This window comes from Phoenix dactylifera, chromosome 2, assembly GCF_009389715.1.
Source record: "Phoenix dactylifera cultivar Barhee BC4 chromosome 2, palm_55x_up_171113_PBpolish2nd_filt_p, whole genome shotgun sequence".
Lineage (NCBI taxonomy): Eukaryota > Viridiplantae > Streptophyta > Magnoliopsida > Arecales > Arecaceae > Phoenix > Phoenix dactylifera.
The window spans coordinates 15,383,841-15,401,524 of NC_052393.1; the positions used below are offsets into that span (position 1 = coordinate 15,383,841).

General features: G+C 39.9%; 1 protein-coding gene across 1 annotated transcript; it reads right to left on the bottom strand.

Moving 5' to 3' along the window:
* Positions 1-517: 517 nt before the first annotated feature.
* Positions 518-16,360, bottom strand: LOC103697093 (glyoxylate/hydroxypyruvate reductase HPR3-like). The gene is made up of 2 exons (XM_039123349.1): positions 15,701-16,360; positions 518-1,384 (listed from the first exon to the last, which is right to left on the bottom strand). The coding sequence occupies exons 1-2, from the start codon at positions 16,274-16,276 to the stop codon at positions 863-865; spliced, it is 1,098 nt and encodes a 365-aa protein (XP_038979277.1). The 5' UTR covers positions 16,277-16,360; the 3' UTR covers positions 518-862.
* Positions 16,361-17,684: the final 1,324 nt, after the last annotated feature.

Consider the following 17,684-nt stretch of genomic DNA (forward strand, 5'->3'; position numbering starts at 1 on the left):
GGTTGTTGTCCTCCATGGGGAGAACAATAGTGATAAGTGAAGCTCATTGTTTTTTAGTACATCCTAGACTTTGTGTGTTTCTTTGAGCAAAGTAGATTATGTATCTTTAATATATATAAGAGTAGGAGTTGGAGAGGAGTTTTTAGGATTTTTCAACATGTAGCAAGAGCAACGGGCAACATGTAAAACTTGCCTGCTGATTTGATGTCAAGTATTGCATAGAGAATGCAGATGCATTAGATTGGATAGGCACAAGTAGACTCACCAGCGAAGTGATTCCAGTTTGGCAATAATATGTGAACTAAATGCTGAAGAAACAGCATTAATGTATATATAGGGACTTGCCCAAAAATTAAAAGAGTATATACATCCAGGGAGAGCTATAAATATGACACATTTCAGTATCACGGATGGTAATTAAACAATCAGAATGACGTCATACTGTGACTAAATCTTTGATGAGCAAAGATTTATATAATAACTCAGCAAATAAAGGTTTAAGAGAAAATCACCACTATTAGAAGTTTAAAACCTTGCAAGCTATGCAGGCCTGCCATGGATTAATTTATGACCTAAAAGTTTCTCACATCATCCACATACCCAAATTTCTTTCAAGAGGTCACCAGGTCAGTATTGCAGTAAGAGAGGTCCGAACATAAGCATACACTCTCACAATTAGGAAATGAAGCTAACTTTTCTGATATTGTAATAATATTTGTTATTTTGCCCTGTGAAATGTTAACCTTACAAGACAAGCACAACAGCTTGGCTTCCACTAGCTATGAATGATAATGCAGAGTCTTATCAACCCTCATGTGGCTAATGTAGTCATAAATTGTTGAAAAATTTTCTTGAATTCTTTCTATTCCGAAATTGGAGTAAGCAATGGCCTATTTGAAAAAAAAGCTTCCAAATTGCCCAAAACTACTTCAAGCACTCCATGAAAAGACTCTGGTGTGAACACAGCTCTATGATGTGATAGTACTACATTGTCCATGTGGAAGAGCTCTTGGGGCACAGCTGGTTCATTCTCAAACACATCAAGTCCAGCACCTCCAATCTCCTCTTCCATTAAACACTTGACTAATTCGTTCTCATCAACCAGAGCCCCACGTCCCACATTGATGATAATGCCATCCCTCCCTAATGCTTGCATGACTTCCTTGTTGATGATATGGTATGTTTCAGTGGTCAATGCACAAGCTATGACCAGAACATCACTTTCAGCTGCAAGATTAGTAACATTTGAAAAGAACTTGTATGAGATGGATGGCTTTCTACTTCTTGAATAGTACAGGATAGTGCAGCCAAAGGCCTCGAGCCTTTTTGCAACTGCAGATCCAATGCTTCCTAGCCCCACAATACCAACTCGCTTTCCACCCAGCTGCAACATCATAAGACAAGATATCAATAAAGTATAATTGAATCTCTAAATTCAACATGCACAGAAACTTCATAACGAATAATTATGTCAAATTGGAACAGTAGCTGCACGCTAGCATAGACAGAAAGTAGCATGTGAAAACATGCAGCATGGAGAATTACTGAGCTGACCATGGCAATCAGAAAGATATTGATTCCCCTAAAATTTTGACCACAAAAGGCTATAGGTATCATTCTCCCAAAAATCTCAACCACCTGATCTAGCATACACAATTTTCTGGAAGTATTTGGAATCAATTGCAGCACAGCAAGAAAGTTTCTGAAAGTAACACATTATAACTGAGATGACTTGAGTTCAGTTTCAAAAGTTAAAAATGCCCTCTTTAAAATGTCAGGTTAATTGCATTCTGGCAGAGGCTAACAGCAAAAGAAAGATTATGTTTCACTATAAATGTTCAGCAATGGTGTTTCAAGTATGCATGCATGCACATATGCACATTGAATCTCTAAAATCAACATGTACAGAAATTTCATGATTATCATTATGTCAAAATGGAACAGTAGTTGCGCACTAGCATAGACAGAAAATAGCATGTAAAAGCAAGCAGCATGGAAAATAATTGACCGTTGGCCTTGGCAATCAGAAAGACATCAATTCTTCTAAAATTCTCCACCATAAAAGGCTATATATCACCAAGAAGACTCCTTAAATTCATCATAGTTGCATTCCAGAAAAGAGGGTAATAGCAAAGGGAAGATCATTTGCACTTTGGATGCTCAACAAAGGTGTTCCACCGAACCTCAAGTCTCCTAAAAACCTGGATGATAGAAGGCTATATGTATCATTATGTCAACCATCTGATCTAGCAATACAGAATTTTGTGGAAGTATTTGGAATTAATTGCAGAACATCAAGAAAATATCAGGCAGTGATGCTTTACAAGCGATGACTTAAGAGTCCAGTTCCAAAGGAGGTTTAAATGTTGCCAAGAAGACTCCTTAAATTGTCATGTTAATTGCATTCCAGCAAAGAGGATAGTAGCAAAGGAAAGAAGATCTTTCACTTTAGATGTTCAACAAAGGTGTTCCACTGAACCTCAATGTGCATACAACCAGTCCAGATGTTCAACAAATGTGTTTCACTGAACCTCAACACACACCACACACCCACCCACACACACACAAACACACATACAGAGATAAATAGATAGATAGATAGATATAGAGAGAGATGTATTCGCATGTCAAAGGATTCACCACCATTTTGCTCTGTGAGAGTCCAGAGATGCAATTGCCTACTACTAACATAACATATCCTACGACTAGACCTTGAAAGCTTAAGCTCTTAGGGAAGGGGTCGTTAGGCCTTATCAACCTCTTTGACATGCATCTCAGACTACACACATGAAATTATGAACGAGTCAAGAATGACTCATGGTTTCATGAAAATACCCAGAAAGGGGATCTGAACTTATGATTTTTAATTTTATTACCATGTTAATGAACCACTAGACTTCAAAACCTTAAACTATTAGGGAAAGGGATCAACCATGTATATGAGGTCTTAACAATGAGGATTATCACATTAGACAAAATCAGGCTCGGCAATCATGCTACCTCTGGAATCTGTTAGGAAACCACCAATTTGTCATATGCTGTTGAAGATGCAGAATTATTGAAAACCAACAAGGAAGACACAGAGCCGTTGCAAACTAATAAGGAAGATGGCATAGTTGTAAACAAAATTATCAATCATGCAATTCCCTCCGAGAAAGGAAATCACCAATCTATCAAATGCTATTGAAGATGTAGAGATTTGAAAATCAATAAGGAAGATATAGAGCCGTTGGAAACCAATAAGGAAGATGCAGAGTTGTTGGAAACAAAGAAGAAATCTCTCCAACGTTCCAATTGAGCTGTTAAAATTTTTGTAATTACTTTTCTTCCCATTCTATTGTTGTAAGTTTTTCTATTTATAATCAAATACAATCATCTCTCAAATCAAGGAGAGTTTCACCCAAAAAACTATTAGCTAAATCTTTCTTCATGGTATCAGAGCCCGCCTAGTGCTAACGCTCTCAAAAAAAACCATCATCCGATCCACAAAAGTCCACTCTTCCGCTCAATTTCGTGCAACTCTCCTCCATGGCTTCTACAACAATTGTTGTCGGTAATTTTGTTACCCTCTGCCTGAAATCAGATAACTATCCTCTCTGGAGGGAGCAAATTCTAATCCTTGCTGCAAGCCAAGATTTGCTTGGCCATCTTGATGGCGACACACCAGAACCTACACGAACTATTGCTAGGTCAGGATCACTCAGCACTAGCTTCATTCCCAACCCCGAACACGCCAAGTGGAAGAAGAATGATCTTCTAAGAGGGTGGATCATTGGAAGCTTAACTGAAGAAGCCCTCAGTCTTGTTATTGGACTGGAATCAGCCGCCAAGGTCTGGAGTGCTCTTCAAAAGGCATATGCCCAACCTTCCCAGGAGAGGCAGTTTATGCTTCTATATCAGTTGAATTCTCTTCACAAAACCTCTGAGATGGGACTTGACGATTCTATTCGTGAGTTTAAGCGAATTTCCGATAGCCTTGCTGCTGTGGAATGACCTGTCTCTGACAAAGAAAAGGTTTTTTCTCTCTTAATGGCTTAGGTGATCAATATGAACCTTTTGTTTCTTCTATGCTTAAACCACCTACTCCATCCTATGGTGAGATAATTCCTTTACTTCAAGCCTTCGAAATTCATACTAACACCAACAAACACCACTCCCATAGCTATGCTGCATTTTCTAGTCAACAAAACAAAGGCAACAAAAACAAAGGTGCATTCTGTGGTTATAGCAAGAATTATTCAAGCAAAGGTACAGAACCCACTCCTTCAAATAAGCCTGCAAATCATAATGCTGCTCCACCAACCAAACCTACTGGATCCAAGACCTCGAGTCACTCCTCCAATGCAACTGTTCGTTGTCAAATTTATAAAAGGCATGGACATGAAGCCCCTGTGTGCTGGTTCCGCAATGATCAGTCTGATGATGACACTCCAAATCAAGAGGCGTTTACTGCTTTGCAAATCCGTGATGTTTTGGAAGACCAGAAGTGGACAACTGACACTGGAGCATCATCTCACATGATGTCAAATGCTGGTATGTTGCATAATCTCAAACCTTATAAAGGCACTGATCATGTGATGGTTGGTAATGGTATGATGTTACCTATTACGCTTTTTTTTTTGCTAAATACCTATTATGCATATTGGCCAAGCTATTTTGCATCATAAATCACATACTCTTATTCTTGACAATGTCTTGCTTGTTCCAAATTTAGAACGACATCTGTAGGACAACTAACTAGTGATTATCCTATAAATTGTGAATTTGATAATGTTGGCTTTGCTATTAAGGAAAGGGGGACAAACATCATCCTTCTAAGAGGAATCAAGAGGAGTAATTTATACACAATCAAGACATCGCCAGAGGCCCACTTTTCCGTGCATTTTCAAGCAGTGAACAGTGAAGTTTGGCACCAACGACTTGGCCATCCACAAGCTGTTGTTGTTCAAGCTTTGCATTCCAAAGGACTTCTTCGATTGTGAGGAAAAAATAAATTTCGGATTTGTGAAAGTTGTCAGTTAGGCAAACTTAGCAAATTACCATTTTTACCTTGTTTGAATAATGACTATGGTCTATTTGAAAATTTTCATTGGGATCTTTGGGAACCTGCACCTATTAGATCCCATGATAATTTTTTATACTATGCTTGTCTTGTTGATGATCATAGTAGGTATATGTGGCTTGTTCCCTTGCGAAAAAAATCTGAATTTTTTAACTACTGTCGTGCCTTTGTTGCTTCTATTGAGTGACAATTTTTCTATAAGATCAAAATTTTGCAAAGTGATGGTGGGGGTGAGTTTGTTAGCAATGCTTCTACTAATTATATGCAGGAGCTTGGTATAGTCCATCAATTGTCATGCCCACACACTCCGGAACAAAATGGTGTCGTTGAACGTCGCCACCGAACCATTCGTGAGCTTGGCCTTACTATGCTATATCACTGTGGTATGCCAAAAATTTTTGGGAAAATTACTTTCCCATCCCTCTAAAGACTCCACTGTAACAAAAAGTCCTTGTTAATTAAATCTAAAACATCCGGTCCAGAAACTTTCCAAACTGTAATTCCCGGTCCCTGAGCCCCTCTTATTTTGAAATAAGATACCGAAAATGCCCCTTCCCTCATGATCTCCCATCCTCCCAAAGAAGAAGAATTTCAGAGACTTTCTAAACTGTAATCTCCCAGCCGCGGCTGCTGCCGACCGCGGCCTGCCCCCTCCCGCGGCTGCCGCTGGCCCCGGTTCGCCTCCTCCCGAGCCCCCTCCCACGGCCGCGCCGCCAGGAATGCCTTCGCCCCCGCCCCCATGGTGGGAAGGTGCCAAAGAAGAGGAAGAAGGGCGCCGTCCCGCATCCTGCGGCGGTCGCCGGCCACGGTCCGCCCTCCTCCAGCGTCCGCCACGGCCCAGCCCCTTTCCGGCGCCGCCGGCCTCGCGGGAAGAGAAGAAAGAAGAAGAAGGGAAGAAGAGAAAAAAAAAAGAAAAAGAAAAGAAAAAGTTTGAACTGGGGTCGACTCGCCTCTGCTGGGGTTGACTCCTGCTCTGCTGGGGTCGACTCGTGAGAATCTTGAGTCGACTCGCTCACTTCTACAACAATTTTCTAAGAACACTTAACTGTGTGCACAGTCCTGTTAACTGTGTTCGCAGACAACTTAACTGTGTGCCGCCAGCTCGCATGAGGAGAAAAAAGAAGAAAGAAGAAGAAGGGAAGAATAGAAGAAAAAAAAAGAAAAAAATAAAAATAAAGTTAAATAAGCTTGGAACACAGTTAAATAAGTTTAAAGGCGGAGATCTAGTTGGTTCAGGTAGTATTCGGTTAAGTCCGTAGGGGTTGTTGGAACTAATCCCACCGAGGGAACCAACGGACTTTAGAACACACTTAATCTAGGATGACACACAGTTAAATAAGTTTGGAACACACTTAATCTAGGATGACACATAGTTAAATAAGCTTGGAACACAGTTAAATCATCCTGGAACACACTTATTCTACCTCGGAACACAATTATTTAGACTGTGCACACAGTTATTTATTTCGGAACATAATTATTTTGTCTGCGAACACAGTAAATAGAACTGTGCACACAGTTAAGTGTTATTTGAAAATTATTGTAGACTTATGCTGAGCTGGGGTCGACCCCTGAAGAGCTGGGGTCGACCCCTAAAGAGCTGGAGTCGACCCCTGAAATCAGGCAGAAAAACAGCTCTCTGGAAAGCCTGAGAGAGTCGACTCCAGGTGAGCAGGGGTCGACTCGTGCTGTTAAGGGGTCAACTCCAGGTGAGCAGGGGTCGACCCCAGGTCTGTGAACACAGTTAAGTTGTCTGTGAATACAGTTAACTTGTCTAGGAATACAGTTAACTTGTCTAGGAACACAGTTAAGTTGTCTGTGAACACAGTTAACTTGTCTAGGAACACAGTTGTTTAGGAACACAGTTAAGTTATTTGGGAACACAGTTAACTTGTCTAGGAACACAGTTAAGTTGTTTGTGAACACAGTTAACTTGTCTAGGAACACAGTTATTTAGGAACACAGTTAAGTTATTTGGGAACACAGTTAACTTGTCTAGGAACCCAGTTAAATTGTCTGTGAACACAGTTAACTTGTCTAGGAACACAGTTAACTTATCTAGGAATACAGTTGTCTAGGAACACAGTTAAGTTGTCTGTGAACACAGTTAACTTGTCTAGGAACACAGTTGTCTAGGAACACAGTTAAGTTGTTTGGGAACACAATTAACTTGTCTAGGAACACAGTTAATTTGTCTAGGAAAACAGTTGTCTAGGAACACAGTTAAGTTGTCTGTGAATACAATTAACTTGTCTAGGAACACAGTTAAGTTGTCTAGGAACACAGTTAACTTGTCTAGGAACACAGTTGTCTAAGAACACAGTTTAGTTGTTTGGGAACACAGTTAACTTGTCTAGGAACACAGTTAAGTTGTCTGTGAACACAATTAACTTGTCTATGAACACAGTTAAGTTGTTTGGGAACACAGTTAACTTGTCTAGGAACACAGTTGTCTAGGAACACAGTTCAGTTGTTTGGGAACACAATTAACTTGTCTAGGAACACAGTTGTCTAGGAACATAGTTAAGTTGTCTGTGAACACAGTTAACTTGTCTAGGAACACAGTTAACTTGTTTAGGAACACAGTTGTCTAGAAACACAGTTAAGTTGTTTGGAAACACAGTTAACTTGTCTAGGAACACAGTTAATTTGTTTAGGAACATAGTTGTCTAGGAACACAGTTAAGTTGTCTGTGAATACAGTTAACTTGTCTAGGAACACAGTTAACTTGTCTAGGAACACAGTTAACTTGTCTAGGAACACAGTTAATTTGCCTAGGAACACAGTTGTCTAAGAACACAGTTAAGTTGTTTGTGAACACAGTTAACTTGTCTAGGAACACAGTTAAGTTGTTTGGGAACACAATTAACTTGTCTAGGCACACAGTTGCCTAGGAACACGGTTAAGTTGTCTGTGAACACAGTTAACTTGTCTAGGAACACAGTTGTCTAGGAACACAGTTAAGTTGTTTGGGAACACAATTAACTTGTCTAGGAACACAGTTAACTTGTCTAGGAATACAGTTGTCTAGGAACACAGTTTAGTTGTTTGGAAACACAGTTAACTTGTCTAGAAACACAGTTAAGTTGTTTGGGAACGCAGTTAACTTGTCTAGGAACACAGTTGTCTAGGAACACAGTTCAGTTGTTTGGGAACACAGTTAATTTGTCTAGGAACACAGTTAACTTGTCTGTGAACACAATTAACTTGTCTAGGAAAGCCTGAGAGTCGACTCCAGGTGAGCAGGGGTCGACTCGTGCTGTTAAGGGGTCGACTCCAGGTGAGCAGAGGTCGACTCCAGGTCTGTGAACACAGTTAAGTTGTCTGTGAACACAGTTAACTTGTTTAGGAACACAGTTAACTTTATTTTTATTTTTATTTTTATTTTATTTTCTTCTTTTTCTTTTATTTTCTTTTCTTTTTCTTTTCTTTTTTCTTCTCTTCTTCCCTTCTCCTTCTTTCTTCTTCCTTCTCCTCTCGCGAGGCCGGCAGCTATGGAAGGGGGTCGGACGGTGGCGGCCGCAGGAGCGGGCCACCGGGGGGGCGAGTCGCAGCCTGCGGCAGCCGTGGCTGGCCAGCGGCTCCTCTTCTTCGGCACCTCCCCACCGTGGGGGCGGAGGTATTTCCGGCGGCGCGGAAGGGGGCAGCGGGCGCGGGAGGGGGCAGGCTGTGGCCGGCGGCAGGCGTGGGAGGGAGCTCGAGAGGGGGCGGGCCGTGGCCGGCGGCTGCCTTTTTCTTCTCCTTTTTCGGTGGGAATGGGAGAGGCGGGGGTATTTTCGTCCCATAAAATAATGTTGAAATATATATGGACCGGTTGTTAAACAACCGGTCAACAGGGATTTAATGTTAAAGTTCGGTCAATAAATGGACCGCTAAGCAAGTTCTCCAAAAATTTTTGGGTGGAGGCCTTTTCCACCGCTACCTTTTTAATTAATCGCTTACCATCTCTTGCACATCATAGTGAATCTCCTTTTTATAAAGTCTACTCAAACTACTTCTCTTTGCTCAGGACTCCCTTTGACTTTACTAATAAGGGGATCGAACTTTCAGAAGGGTAGGGTGGGCCAGGCAGACATAGGAACTTCGTAAAGGCAGTCAAAAACAGAGGATAGAGAGCGCATGAGCTTCCCACTTTGGACGTAACAGCCAATCTGAGCACAGATACCACTGCGCCAGAGAGTCCTGCTATCCTTATGGATCACTTCTCCGAGGTGTCATATGGTCCTCTTATGGCCTCGGCTCCCGGCATGTCTTCAGAACACATTCATCCCATGGTCACACGGGGTAAGGCAAGTATTTCCAAACCCAATCCCAAGGATGCCCATCTTCATAGTGTTACCTCCATCCCTCCGATACCAAAAACTATTAAAACTGCTTTAAAACATGAGGGATGGGTCAATGCTATGAAAGATGAATTACATGCTCTAATTAAAAATGGAACCTGGAGTTTAGTCCCTCGAGAGCCTAACATGCATGTCATTGGCAATAAATGGGTTTACAAATCTAAACTCAATTCTGATGGTACTTTAAAATGCTTAAAGGCTCGTTTAGTTGCAAAATTGTATCATCAAGTTGATGGCATCGATTACCATGAGACTTTCTCTCCGGTAATCAAACAAGGTACCATAAGACTTGTGCTCTCTATTGCGCTTTCAAAAAACTAGGACATTCAACAACTTGATGTTAAAAATGCTTTCTTATATGGTTCTCTCCAAGAAACTATTTTTATGGAACAACCTCTTGGTTTCATCGATTCTCACTTTCCACATCATGTTTGCAAATTACACAAAGCGTTATATGGTCTCAAACAAGCACCACGTGCATGGTTTGCTCGTTTTAGCTCATTTTTGACAAAATTTGGCTTCTTCTGTAGCATTGCTGACCCTTCACTCTTTATTTACAAAAAACAGAGTGACACTTTAATACTCCTCTATGTTGATGATATTCTTTTGACAGGGTCCAATCCTACCCTTTTACAAAATTTTATTCTTGATCTTCATAAAGCATTCGATATGAAGGATCTTAGATTTCTTCATTATTTCCTTGGTGTTCAAATCACACGTACTCCTAATGGTTTGCTCTTGTCACAATCCAAGTATGCTTTAGACATTCTTCAACGAGCTCAAATGGAGGGGTGTAAGCCAGTGAACACCCCCATGTCTCCCAAGGACAAAGCCTCCACAGACACTACCCCATTTTCTGATCCTACTCACTATTAGAGTATAGTTGGTGCTTTACAATATCTTACATTTACCAGACCTGACCTCTCTTTTAGTGTGAATTTTGTCTCATAGTTTATGCATTCTCCAACGTACGGACATTATCAACTTGTCAAAAGGATCCTCAGATATGTGTATGGCACCATCACTCTTGGACTTCACCTTCGCCACCACTCGGCTTTTAACCTTTATGGTTTTTCTGACTCCGATTGGGCCGGTTGTAAGGAGACTCGACGATCTACCTCAGGATACTGCACCTTCCAAGGTTCGCCGTACCGGTACCGAACCCCGTACCGGTGCCGCACTAGTATAGGCGTACCGAGTGTCGGTACGGTACCATACGCTCGGTACCGACCGTACCGACATTGGTGTACCGATACCGGTACCCATCGGTACGGGTACGATACGGTCGGTACCGACTGGTACCGACCGGTACAGCAAACCTTGGCACCTTCCTTGGTAGCGATATCATCTCTTGGTCAGCCAAAAAATAGTCTTCTGTCTCCCGTTCCAGCTCCGAAGCAGAATACAAATCATTGTCCAATGCTGCCGCTGAATTACTTTGGTTATCCTACATTTTACATGATCTTAGCATTCCTCCACAATGCCCTCCTCTCCTCCTAACTGACAATCAAAGTGCTATTTGCATCGCAGCCAATCCTGTTCAAGCCCGTAGCAAGCATATCGAAATTGATTTTCATTTCGTTCGGAAAAAAGTCCAACAAGGTCTACTCCGCACGAAGCATGTTCCATCCAAACTCCAAACAGCTGATATTTTTATCAAACCATTGGATCGGCCAGCATATGAGTTCAATCGCCATTAATTAAGCCTCATCTCGCAGCTTCATTTGAGGGGGGATGTTAAGAAACCACCAATTTGTTATATGATGTTGAAGATGCAGAAATATTGAAAACCAATAAGAAAAATATAGAGCCGTTGGAAACTAATAAGAAAGATGCAGAGTTGTTGGAAACAAATCATCAATCATGCAATTCCCTCCAAGAAAGGAAATCACCAATCTATCAAATGCTATTGAAGATGTAGAGATTTTAAAATCAATAAGGAAGATATAGAGTCGTTGGAAACCAATAAGGAAGATGCAGAGTTGTTGGAAACAAAGAAGAAATCTCTCTAATGTTCCAATTGAGCTGTTAAAATCTTTGTAATTACTTTTCTTCCCATTCTATTGTTGTAAGTTTTCCTATTTATAATCAAATACAATCACTTCTCAAATCAAGGAGAGTTTCACCCAAAAAACTATTAGCTAAATCTTTCTTCAGAATCTTCTAATAAATAATTTGAGCATGTGCAATGTGAGTTTTCAAGAATATTTTGGGCTTTTAAAACAAATTTCTTGAATACAGAAAAAGGTTGATAATGTCATATTAGTTCCAGAATAGAAAACAAGGTTCTCAAATTGTTTATCATTTGACAAGCCAGCAGCAAAGATTTTGCCTAAAATCAAGATAGATGTGCAGATCTCATTCCATTGGTTCTCCACAAGAAAGATTGGGTCATATCTGAGGAAGGTATGTATTTTAACTGGTTTTAACTGGATATTGCAGTACCCAAGCTGTCCTGCGCCTTCGAAGGAGCTTGTAAAATTCTGGCTAGGATCTTTATAAACTAAGAAAGTAAGATCATCTAATGACTTGGTGGCTTCCCTATAAAGGAAAAGGGTAGATGTTCTATCTTTATCTTAATATCACCTTTGACTCTGATGATAAATAGAGACTTGTATTCTTTCTAAAGAATTACCTGACAGACAAACAATGAAAAAAAGGGTTTCCAATTCTGTATCAACACCTAGTCTGCAGCTAGGAAAAAAGGATTAGCAATCTTCTTTACTTGATATGTAACAAAGAGAAGAAAGATTCTATCATTCTCATTTACGTGGCCAGCAAATAGAATCATAGTGGAGAGTAATTTCTTCCTCTCATGGCCAGAGAAAATGCTGTAATAACGATATCAAAGAGCACAAGGTTCCAGAGCAGTACTTTTCAGTAACTATATTTTATCTATTTGAAGCATGTAAAATGGTCATTTAAATCACAAAACCAGATGAAATTTCTAATATACGAGCGATCCAGAATGGCAACTAAAAAGACCAAGAAGAAGGACTCATCAAAAAATAAGGATAAAAGCACTGCACAATAACTGTAAGAAATTTATTAGAGACATCTTCAAAATTCTTTGAGCAAGAATATGCAATCACTAGTTGCCTATTGTACTGTGAAGCTTGATTTGAATACTCTCTAGATAGTTGTTGCAAACTGTGGTGAAGTATTTACAGAGAGAACTGTGCATTAATAATATTTGAAATCCAATTTAACAAAAAAAAAAAATCCCCCAAACAGCCAAAAGAAAAATATTGGTGGGAAAACAGAAAGCAACAACTACCATAAGTATTATTTTTTCTGAAGAAGAAAAATGCATGGAAAACAGAACAGAAGTTTAAATGCATCAGATTCATGACCTTTTCTCTCGGGTCCGCAGGTCCACGGTAACTTAACCATGGTTCTTTGACACCAAAACGCAGTTGTCAGAGATTGAGGATGGGTTGTGAAGTTATACTGAGGCTTCCTGATGAATAGCCACATCTCCTTTTTTTCATCTTTTAATTCAATCAATACAAGAATTGTAACGAGGACTTCAAATTGGCTCATCTCATAATAACTACCCCAATTTCAAACTTGGATTAAGCACACTAGACTAATTTCTACCTTGAAAGAATGAAATTGACTCAATGAAAATTCTAAATGTCAACAAACCAATCCTATAACATTCTTAGCTTATGGAAACACTGAGTAACCCACATATAAACTTAAAGAGCATTATAAAACAAAACCAACAATAGCTACAGAAAAATAACAATAAATGCTCTTCCTGTAGACAGATATTTCGAAGAAATTATGTCATCCATTCAGCATATATTAAGTTTCCATCTTCATGATCCTGATATCTCCAAGATAAATCAGCCACAGTTCCCTTCTTCATACTTAAGTTTCAAGATATGTTAGAAGGCTTACTCAAGGTGTTTTTATGAAGTTGGACCGAGACATCTCATCAGATAGATGTTCTTTCAACTGCTAAAGAGATAGAATTCTAGCCCAAGTCATGCTCTGTTGCTTCTGCATCAGATATCTTTTCCTAGAACTTTATAAATTAGGGAAAGCATCCTCATCTGGTATGTCTTCCAGTAGGCATGTGCAAAATTATGCTTACAAATGCAGCTAGTCCAAGTATGAGAACTGGTCCAGACTGATCCAGATTGACTGACCCCGAGAGCTGTGATGGTTACTTCAGTACCTCCGATGCATGACCCTTTCTGAACGGCACCTGGATGAGGCTAGGTGGTCCGACGGGACAACTGCCTCTTCTTGCATTCAAGCCATCGAGGAGAACTTCCTTTTTTTCTCTCTCTTCTTCGGGTTGATAGGATAGTCAAAATAAGAACATGATAGGTCATTGTTAAAAAAAATGAGACTACTAGTCTGTAGCATAAAACCCGAAAAATTTCAGGAACTGGAAAGGGGCATAACTTTTACCAATTGTTATTCGCAAAAGCTTAGACTCTCTAAATAGAAGCATTTTCATGATTAAATCAAATCTCAATATATTGTAACTCAGGTATCATGCAACTGCAACATCAGAATATCAATTCTCTAGAGGCCCACATGCTCACATATTGTCTAGTGTAAAACACGAAGTTGATTTACATGTGCACCACCTCAACTATAAGAGACCAATATAGCAGAAGGTCCAATATATTCCTCTAGGATAAATGTGCACAAATCAAATGGATCTTCTAGCCTTCTGCATTTGTCTAAGTCATTACCCATGTTAGTTAGACATGAACAGGCTCTGCACAAGAATGATAATGATAATTATATCAAAATCAAATAGAGAATAGCATTACCAAAATGATCACCAAATATTCCAACTTGACCTTAAAAAAGAAAATTGACAATGTGGCTCGATCTTTTTTTGATTTGCTGATCCAACTAAATTATAAAAGACTTGGCAAGTTCCAGCTGAGTTTTGATTTTTTTTAATGAATTTTTTGAATATATACCCTTCCAACTATGAGAAATTGCACGAATACCCTCGTAAAGTTGCATTTTGTGTGTACACCCTTACAACTTTTTTTACATATTTACCCATAAAGGTATTTCAGACATTTTAGTTTTAAGCCGTTTATTTTTTAACAACATTAGATGGATGTACAAAAAAAAAGAAAAAAAAGAAGGATGTACATGCAAATAGTAATTTTACGAGGATATTTATGCAATTTCATATATTTAGGAGGGTATATATACAAAAGAAAATCCAAAAAAAAAAAAAAGAAGGAAAGAGAAAGTCTATAATTTCAAACTATGTTCTTATATAACTTTGCATAAGGAGTTAAACAACAATTTACTTTTGACTATAGGCATCATCCTGAATTTCAGCTAGCCATGTCTCAAACATCCATGATCCAATGTAGAAAAAACTGTATGATATTCATTTTAGAAAAAGAGAGAGGGCATGAACTGTCCAGTTTCCATGCCAGTTACAGCTTCTCCAAGAAAGAAAAGCCTAAAATGACAAGAGTGAATATAGACTTTAAGATTGCCAGCCAACTAAAACTAAAGGACCCGAAAATAGTAAGCATAACAGATCAGATCACGAAACATTTAACATTAGTCGATAAGATAAGCGAACTAGTCAGCATAGCATGGTATCCTGTTCTGCTAAATCATGCATGACTTCTTTCCTTTTTTAGATTTTATTAGTTATTAACCTATATAGCAGCTAAATTGTTTTGATTCTGCCAAATCATGTATAGATAATGCAGCCATTAAGTTTTTTTCCGTTCGCAAAAAAAGCAGAGCAATATTCATGACCCAGTCGGCAGAGCTTCACATCTTACGTTCATTGCCATTTAATATAAACCATAGAAGTATAAAATGGTTCTGTCATATCTTAGAGGACACACACTATTTTGTAGTAACTAGTAATTTATCTATGACAAGATTATGTTTTCAAAGATCTCCACCCTCTCTGAATCATGCTGACAGAAAACCAAAAAACTTCTCCACTTTACCACCAAAATTTCAACTGAAATTCCTTTTTGCTGATCCCTATTCGAAAGTTAGAATTTACGTTATAATTTAATGAGCCAAGGCATCACGCGATGAACAACTCCGAAATTCATGCAGCTTTTTCAATGAATCAGATCATTACAGAGTCGCTTCTCTAATGCTAGAATCCCACTCATCCTCTGTCCTCTTTAATCTCCAATAATTCACAGCCACAGCGACAACATCTAATGGAAATTTTGAGACGAACAGACATTAAAACTGTGCTACCATCATAAATAGCAGTCAAGAATCAAGCAAGTTTAACGGAAACAACTGGAAGAAGACAAGAAGTGACCTTGCGACCAAGTGGATAGTCCCCCTGGATCGGCCAGAGGCCTCGCCGCACATACCGATCAGCCGCGGAGATCTGCCGCAGGACATCAATCAAGAGAGCCACCGCATAGTCCGCAACATCATCGGTGAAGGCGTTCCCGGCGTTGGTGACGGCGATGCCCCTGCGCCGGCACTCCGCGACGTCGATGTGGTTGACCCCGGCGCTCCCGGTCACGACCAGCTCCAGCTTCGGGAGGCAGGCAAGGAGCCCGGCGTCGACGGGGAAGGGGCCTACGCAGAGAAGGGCCCGGACGTCGCCGGCGTGGGCGGCGAGGAATTCGTCGCGGGGGAGCGGAGACTCCCAAGGCTTCAGGAAGCGGAATTTGGGGGCGAGCGCGTCGTGGAAGTGGGATAAGAGCGGGCGAAGGAGGAGGACCGGCGGGAGATGCTCTCGCTCTACGGCCGGCGTCTCCGCCGCGGGTTTTTCGACCGACATCATCGCTGGCGCGGGCGCGAACCGGCGGAGGGGTTGACGAGTTTTAAGCACGGGGAGCGAGAACTTGGAGGGCTCGGGGATGGGGAGACCACTTAGGCGCATTACCAACTTGTATGGAGAAGAAAGTCAATGGCCAGGGAGACGACGAGCAGGATCAAGTGGAAAGTCGTATGCCTCGCTCTCTCGGCCTTTGGGCCTATGGCTCTGGTATTAGTATGTTCTCTGCTTAGGGCCGATGCCAATCACAATAATTCGTTTCTATGATGATGCATTGAGGGGAACTTTTGAAGAATATGATCCATAAAAGCAAGCAGCTATAATTGATGATACGGTGTATTGTCGTATGATGCATGTGGTGTAGAATATAATTTTTTCGTATTCTTTGCTCAATTCCTCAACCTATGGTATTGATGAATGGCTCAACCTTAAGATGACATCTACCAATATCTGAGCATAACACTTCCTAACTAGCACTTAGGATGGAAAATTGATCAAGGAGTGGATTGGGGACATGTTATATGCAATAGCCAAGCCAAAAGTTGAAGCAGAGAGACAAATGACCAATTTGCCAAACATAACTTTATTTTTTTTTCAAAGTACCTTCTCAGTACCTTCTCAGTGCTAGACCTCGTACTAATTTACAGTATCAGTATGTTTGATACGAAGATTGATTCGGTGTATCAAATGCTAGTATGCCTCCCATATTGCGTGCCGGTCGGTATCGATACGATCGATATGCATTGTATCGATCATTATGGCAAATCTTACTGAAATACAACAATGTTTTTTTACTTTGGTTATACTTTTCTATGCACCGTCCTCTAGGGTGAGCATCTTCTTCCTCTTTTACATTTTTCAAAAAGATTCATAAAGGATATTAACGTTATAGGTAGATCTTTTATTAAATGATTAATATAAAATATTCTCTTTTGATGTAGGTTTTTTTAATTAAAGGGATGACATGCATCAATTTTGCTACATTGTAAGGTTCAATATGTAAAATTGCAAATATGATAAATTAAGCAGTTTATAAATATGTATAAAAGAGATCTCAACAAAAAAACAAAAACAAAAACATAAATAAAATTACCTATCGGTTTATCCATCCATGCTCTTTCCCTTTCTTGGTGCAATACGAAAGGGTCTTGAAAGATGGAGGGTCAGTAAAGAGCTAATAGGGGCCCCTTTGATTGCTAATCTAGAGTAGATGATTAGCAGCTTGCAGAGTACAGGGTAGGATTCCCATGGACAAGGAATTTCTTTACGACAGAACACTGTCAAATAATTGAATGTAGTTATTCAAATTAAGTACATTTGTGTCCTAGAGAGCAAACACTGCATATCAACATCAGTATAAGGTTGGTGCTGTTTTTATTTGTTACAATCTTGATTAGATCTTTAAGAAGTTAATCTCCCCTTCCATCAAACACAACATGACTTCTTTGACATATTTGTATGAGAGAGAAGTCTTATTACTTCTTGAATGGTAAATGGTAAGCAGGCAAAGGTC